The 7,976-nt window shown below is 40.5% G+C and overlaps 1 protein-coding gene across 1 annotated transcript; it reads right to left on the minus strand.

Moving 5' to 3' along the window:
• Positions 1 to 6,175: 6,175 nt before the first annotated feature.
• LOC143533050 (uncharacterized) lies at positions 6,176 to 7,481 on the minus strand. Its single transcript, XM_077027929.1, has one exon. The coding sequence runs from the start codon at positions 7,422 to 7,424 to the stop codon at positions 6,234 to 6,236; it is 1,191 nt and encodes a 396-aa protein (XP_076884044.1). The 5' UTR covers positions 7,425 to 7,481; the 3' UTR covers positions 6,176 to 6,233.
• Between the last annotated feature and the right edge of the window lie 495 nt (positions 7,482 to 7,976).

Below are 7,976 nucleotides of genomic sequence, written 5' to 3' on the forward strand. Positions count from 1 at the left end.
GAATAGTGCGAATTATGAGCTTCGTCGAGAATACAAGTATGAAGGTCATCGCGATCGGGAACCCACAAACGATTGAGAAAATACAAAAGACCATCGGGTTTGGTTTCGAGTTGAAGTTCGGCTTCACATGACATTTCGTCATACATGTTACCTTCCTCAACGGAGGTGCGTTGAGCTTGAAAGATACGAATTTGAAGATCGGTTTGAACAATGACGCTTAGAAGCAGAACGGATTTAACATTAATCTTTCGACTTAGGGCGTCGGCGACAACATTCGCTTTACCGGGGTGGTAGCGAATCTCGCAGTCGTAATCACTAAGTAATTCTGTCCATCGTCGTTGTCTCATGTTGAGATCTTTTTGGTCAAAAATGTGTTGAAGGCTTTTATGATCGGTAAAAACCACACATTTTGTTCCATAAAGGTAATGTCTCCATATTTTGAGAGCGAAAACGACGGCACCAAGTTCGAGATCGTGAGTCGTATAGTTCTTCTCATTGACCTTAAGTTGCCTTGATGCGTATGCGATGACTTGATCTCGTTGCATGAGAACACAACCAAGTCCTTGATGGGATGCATCACAAAATACAACAAAATTGTCGTTTCCATCGGGAAGAGTTAGAATAGGAGAATTGCAAAGCATGTCCTTGAGAGTACAAAAGGCTTTCTCTTGCTTCGAACCCCAATCGAAGGGTTGTCCCTTATGGGTGAGAGAGGTAAGAGGCAAAGAGATCTTGGAAAAATTCCGAATGAAACGCCGATAATATCCGGCCAAACCGAGGAAGGATCGAATTTCCGTGGGAGTCGTTGGAGTTTTCCAATCCTTAACAACCTCAATTTTAGCAGGATCAACATGAATACCTTTGTCGTTTACGATATGTCCCAAAAATTGAACTTCCTCGAGCCAAAATTCACATTTGGAGAATTTGGCATAGAGTTGTTCGTTTCTAAGGAGCTCGAGAATGGAACGCAAATGATGTTCATGTTCGGCTTTGGATTTAGAGAAGATAAGGATGTCATCAATAAAGACAATAACGAATTTATCAAGGAATGGTTTACAAACGCGGTTCATGAGGTCCATAAACACCGCGGGTGCATTTGTTAACCCGAAAGGCATAACCAAAAATTCGAAATGTCCATATCGAGTACGGAAAGCGGTTTTGGAATGTCTTCTTCGGGAACACGCAATTGATGATAACTCGACCGAAGATCAATTTTGGAGAAACAAGTTGCGCCTTGAAGTTGGTCTAATAAGTCGTAGATACGTGGCAATGGATAACGATTTTTAATAGTAAGTTTGTTGAGTTCTCGATTATCGATGCACATACGAAACGAACCATCCTTCTTTTTCACGAAGAGAACAGGAGCGCCCCAAGGAGAAGAGCTTGGACGAATGAAGCCTTTATCGGAAAGTTCTTCGAGTTGGTTTGATAGTTCTTGCATTTCCGACGGGGCTAGAAGATAAGGAGCCTTGGCCACGAGCATCGCGCCGGCACAAGATCGATTTGGAATTCAATCGGACGAACGGGAGGAAGATCGGTAACATCATCGGGAAAGACATCAAGGAAATCACGAACAATAGGAATATCTTGGATCTTCCTTTCCTTTTTGTCTTTTGTCACCGAGAGAGCTAAAAACGGAACGTACTTTTGGCGTAAGTACTTTTGGGATTGAGCACACGACATGAGATTTAGCCTTCGAGACGTTGTGTTTCCAAAGACCTTAAGAACCTTGCCGTTGACAAGCGGATTGCGAATGAATTTATCAAAACAAACGACTTCGCCACGGTGCAAAGACAACCAATCCATGCCTACTATGACATCGAAGCTACCCATTTGTATCGGGATGAGATCGATGGAGAATTTATGCTTAGAAAGAATAAGAGAGCAATCGCGGATGACGGAATTGATGGTAATAGAATTGCCATTGGCGAATTCAACAGAGAACGGTCGAGAAAGCTTAGTTCGAGCATCGCAAGTTTCGACTCAAATTTCAAAGAAATAAAACTTCTATCGGCATCGGTATCAAATAAAATAGAAGCCAAATGATAGTTCACCAAAAACATACCGTTCACAACATCGTTTGCCACTTGAGATTGATTTGCATTCATCATAAACGCCCGCCCTTAATTACCATGGTTGACTTGATGTGCTTGTTGTGGAAGTGGAGGTGGTGCTTGGATTGTTTGGATGGGTTGGATGAATGGTGCATTGAGTTGGGGAATTTGGGGTTGGTAAGTTTGAACTTGGTAAGCTTGTGTTTGGTAGTATGGTATGGTTACGGTTTGAGCTTGGTTGGCAAAAGCTAAACGTGGGCAATTTTGGCGGAAATGGTTGGGATCACCACAATTAAAGCAAGCTCGGGGTTGTTGGGGTTGGTTTGATGGGTATGGTACATAGCGGTTTTGGGCATTTTGGGGAAAGTTTCTCGGTTGGGTTGGTGGGTTAGGTTGGTTGGGTTGGTTTCGTTGGGTGGATCGGCATGTGTTGGGGAAGTGACCAAATCGATTACAAATTGTACAATGGTGACACGGCGAGTTCGTTGGGTGGTGAAGTTGGCAAGTGTTACATAGTGGGGAGTTACCAATATAAGGTTTTCGGTTTTGGGGAAGAGTTTGGGCTTGTTGTGGTGGTTGAGGTTGGGTGACGGAAAAGTTTCGGTAATTAGTCTTGGGTTTCTTCTTGTTGTTGTTATGTCGGGAGGAGTTGGAGTAGTTTATAGCTTGTGGTGCGGGTTCAATCTTGGGTTGGGGAGCAGGCTCGGTTTTGGCTTTCTCGATTGTTTTCTTGAGGGTTAGGGTACCCTCCTTCACGTGATTTTCCGATAGCCAACCGGCTAACGTGATGGCTTCCTCAAGGTTCGCGGGTTTGCTACTCATGACTGAGTCCCGGATTTTCATCGGTAAACCCCCAATATATTTGTCAATTTCACGTTCGGTTGGGGTGACCAAGTGAGTACAAGAACGCTTAGCTCGTGGAAACGGAGCGAGTAAGCGGCGTTATCACCACCTTCTTGTTTTAGGTCCCAAAATTCTACCTCAAGCTTTTGGAGCTCGTGTTTAGGACAGAATTTCTTCTTCATCAGCGCCTTGAGCTCGGCCCATGGAAGAGCCATGGCCATATCCGTACCTTGGAGGTGCATGACACTACCCCACCAAGTTAGGGCGGTTTCCCTAAACATGCTTGAAGCGAAGTTTGTCTTTTTCGCTTCGGGGCATTCGCTGTGTAAAAACACATTCTCTACAGATTCGAACCACTGCAACAACGTAGTCGCATAGTTGGTTCCATAGAATTCGGACGGGTTGGCACTAGTAAATTGTTTAAGCAGGTAGGATGCGAGTTTGGGCTCAATAGGTGCAACAACCGGTGCGAGTTGGTTTGCTTGTATTTGGGTTATTAGTTCGGGAATCACAACGGCCATTTGCTTGTATTTGGTTTGCTTGTATTTGGGTTATTAGTGCGAGAGAAAGTGTTTTTATTAAAAGATTCAATTTGTAAAAAGTTTAAAGTATAAAATTTGTAATTTAGTCATTATTAACTGTTTATTTTAAATCTTTATATATTTATTATTTTTATTTGATTATTTAGTTAAGGTGTTTTTTGTATTATAAGATATTTAAGGAGTTCGTCAGCAAGTGATATTAAACTATACGAAGTACATGAAGAAATGTGTGGTTTTCTCGAGATGCTTAGTAATATTGAATGGATACATTAGTGGTATTCGAAATGTTTGATTGCTTGGTGGGGTCAACATCATAGGAATGATCATCAATGCCCGACAATGTTGCTTCAAGCCGTGACATCATATGACTTTTGCATCTGTCATGCGTTTAGAATCGACAACGCAAACAATGATATCAATGTTTTGGAGTAAACAACTATTTTTAATGGCATTGTTGGTGATGCACTTGAGCAAACGCTCGTGTCAATGATGTGGAGTAAAACGTATATTATCTTATCCTTTGTATTTATCTGAAATACGCCACTTTCGTGAAAGCGTTTACATGGCCTCATGAAGCTAGACGAATGTTTTTCAAAAAAGCACAAGAATCGGTAAAAAAGAAACTGAAAGAGCTTTCAGTATTCCTAGAAAGAGGTGGGTTAACATGTCAATTCCAACACAAAAGTGGCCGAGAGATAAGATATGAAATTAATATAACATATACTTGTATTACATTGCATAATATGACATTGCATGAGAGAAACTGAAAAGCGGTTTGTCGAAACTACAAAGGTGGCGTCAAACGACCTCTAGTTATGATAAGTACCGCGGGAAACAAGCTTATAAGACAATACATGGTAGCGAAACGTATAACAACCTTCATTCGGATCTGGTAACATCCTTCAAACTATTGTCCACAAAACTATGATTAATTTGTTTTTTTCTTCATATTTATTAAGAATTTTATTAATATGTATTTGGTTTTGATTTTTTATGATTTTTATTAGTTTGCCCCTTCCGTGTTCACATCTTCCATAACACCCTATTGTAAATGTAAAAGAGAAAACCATTTTATCATCTCATGCTTTTCACCTACTCCTTTCAACCAATATACAATTATTAGCCATTAGCCAGTGATTAATTGATGTTTATATTATAAAGTTTTCAAATAATTTTGAAAAATGGTGGGAAAAGAAATCCAATTGTCAGCCTTTTGCGATGTTGCATAACACACGTACAGAACTCACATGCACGCACATTTTTCCTTTCTCCTCTCTCTCCCTCAATTCAATAATAATTACAAACAGCCAAAAACGACTATATCGTTAAGACCAAAACAAATTGATATGCTCATCTGGTAATTCAGTTCAATGAAAGGATAAGCTCAGTATCATACCATACCAGTACCAATTCTGATTGTTAAAAAATTTGGTGTCAATACCAAGTACCATTTGCTCATATCTAATTTAGTGCTAGAAAACTATATTGACAAATTTGAAACTCAGAACTTGTTTTCACACATGTGTTGTCAATAAGGCTAAAGGGTAAAGGGTAAACACCCCTCAGCATCATTCGTCACATTCACCACGTCTGCGCCACGTCAGTCTCCCTCCCATCATTCAAACAAGGAAATACATCATTCTTCATCATTCACCACTATTCCATTATTTAAAAATATATAAAATTGAAAAAAAATGAAATAATAATAAACAAAAGTTTAATTGGGAGACTAGTAGCATGACCATACTGACTATGGTCAGTGGCCTCAGATCACGTATGACCAATTTATGGAGGGGCGGTGAGGCCAGTAGAGTGACGAGTGCCATTAGGCTGTCCAGTAAAATTATTTATGTATACCCACCAACATAACCGAACCAAACTTATTCTTTGTGATTCATTTCCGGTTACCGATGTTGAACTGCCAAACAGCCCCTTTTCCCATACTATCACCTGAAACACCGGCCCCACTCCATCTTCCCAACCAATAAAGCAAAATTAAATAAATGACTTTATTTATATTTGTAGTTTCAAATTAAAGAAACAAGAGTGCAGGGTTCAAGTGTAAAAACACCCAACCCCAAAAACACACTAAGCTTTTTCATCTAGACGACACCGTTTCCGAAGCAACACCATCATGAAACGACATCGTCCTGGTTGTTCCCACTTTTCTTTTTCGATTCCGTACGTTGGAATAAACCCAATAACATCTTTTTGTAGAAAGACCCCCCACTCACACGTGCATTCCTTCATTAGTAACCCGTGCCATCTGTAATGCGCCGATTAAACATAAGATACATTATCTTTCATTGTGTGTACCGTGAACGATATATTATTATTATTTATTTTTAAATTTCCAGTTTCCTACAATATATATATCGGCATCTGTATCGGTACCAACAGATAGTTAATTTATATTCATTTTTAAATTTTTCGATCCATTGATATCTTTTTATGCGTATTACAATTTTATCAATCGTTATACTGGATTTCAGCCATATTGTAACAAATCAACCTGACACCAACCAAATTCTAAGTGTAACATTACATATTCTTGTCTCATAATATTATCACTGAGAAAACATTGTCAACACAACTTTTAATTTAAAATACATGCACCAAATGATAAAGACAGTAATTATTTATTTGTATAAAATAGTATAAATTAGCGGTAAAGAGTAAAACTCGCTATGTATCTTTACATAAAATTTATTATACACTTACTTTTCGTATTATAAAAAAATAGAAAAAGAATCTAACTGTCTGTCGGTTACCGTCTACTCCGGCGTCGACTACGTCAAGATTTCGATACAGATTCCGCAAGTCTTCCTATCTTCGCCAACACCTCCGGCGACAAATTCTTAACCGGTTTACGCTCTTTCACCGGCCGGAAATCAAACCCAAATGCATCCGAAACATCTTCTGAGCTCCATCCAGCTTCCCGAAGAGACTCCGACAACCGATTCGCTTTAATCAATAAAGCATCCATCACAGCTTGGTTATCCAATAACACCATCTCACCGTCAAAGAACCCGGATGATGCCACGTCAACAATATCCGACACGTCGGAATCCGCCCACCCACCTTGTTTCAAAACCGACCCGATCCGTTTCACATACGTATCGACCCAGTTAGGCGTGCCGGATCTCGGGATCTCAAAATACCGTTCCGGTGAAGATAACTCCGACGAGTTTGACTTTTTGCAGCGGTCAACGGCGGCGTCACTCCAAAACTCCACCCATCTCGGAACCCTCCCACCGGCGACGGCGTCAAGGCTCCGTCGAGTAATATTATTATTCGATAACATTCCGTTAACTTTCCGTCCTTGTTTATTATGAACATTTTCCGGGAAACACCTGGCAAACGACGTCGTTCTCTCCCTATCAAAAAAATCCGAAAGATCAAACCCGCAACAAAAAATCTGATTCTCGTCAACGTAAAAAACCGGGTTGCCAGCCAACGAAGGCTTACACGGAATATAACAATGGTTAAAAACGGGCACCAAGAGTGGGGCCCGTTTCAACTCGTTCCTCGCAATCCTGATCGCCTTTTCGGGATCCGTGGGACGAGGACCCCACGCCTTCGACCACAATGCGTTTCTCGCAATGTGGAAAGATATTGAAGCAATAGGGAGTTCAAAACTTGCCCTTAGCTGTTGCCGGGTTGACCCGTTGGACCGCCAATCCGGAAATCCGAGCCCGACGGGTAACCCGGAAGATAGGACAGCTTTGAGATCGGGTGGGAATGCGAATCCGAACTCGGCTTCTGCTTTCGCGAATTCGTTGTCGCTTAACCCTTGTTGGACTTGTACGCCTGAGTTTTTTAAGTGGGTTAATACTTTGTCAGCTAGAGAAGTGAATGAGATGAGACTGTTGCGAGCTGGTAGTGGGGTTGAGGGTGATGACGTGGCTGCTCTAGCAGAGAGGCGGCGGAGGCCGGCGAGGTGTGCAGGGTTTAAACCGGGCATTCTTCTATCGACGTCCACCATTTTATTCAAGTTGAATGAGTTTTTTTTTGTAATAATGTAAGTGAAAGAATAAAATGAAAAAAAGGAATCTGAGTTTGTGTTGTTACTTTCAGAAGAGGAGAAGTGATAAAGGTGAAGTGGGAATAGAGGAAAGATTGAAAGAAAGGGGTATGATTAATGAATGGGTAGATTGTAAAGAAAGGGTTCGGTATTTGTAGCTACAATAGTGGTGGGACCGGTTTTATAATTAAGAAGATCTTGCTTGTTTCAAAATTGGGGTTTTCCTATTGTTAAAATTTTGAATGAAAGATTTAGGTAGCGTTTGGTATGTAGTAATCATAGAAGAAATGGAATGATTCATTGTTTGGGAATGAAAAATATGATATTTGGTTGCTTAATGTGTTACAACCCCTGACCTCTATACCCCGGGAGGGGAGCCGTGAACATTGATTGGTGGTATCGGTGTTTATTAAATTATTTTGCAGCAGAATATTTCATCAAAACCATAGTTAGGAAAAATGATCAGAGTTATAAAACCCCAAGTTTATTATTATGGTAAACCGGGAATTTAAT

Source organism: Bidens hawaiensis, unplaced genomic scaffold, assembly GCF_021521415.1.
Source record: "Bidens hawaiensis isolate Kalapana, Puna unplaced genomic scaffold, B.hawaiensis_p1.1 tig00009591_1, whole genome shotgun sequence".
In the NCBI taxonomy this organism is placed as follows: Eukaryota; Viridiplantae; Streptophyta; class Magnoliopsida; order Asterales; family Asteraceae; genus Bidens; species Bidens hawaiensis.

Excerpts from the sequence above, each read along its gene's own strand:
- LOC143533050 (XM_077027929.1), bottom strand. The coding sequence starts at position 7,424 with ATGGTGGACGTCGATAGAAGAATGCCCGGTTTAAACCCTGCACACCTC.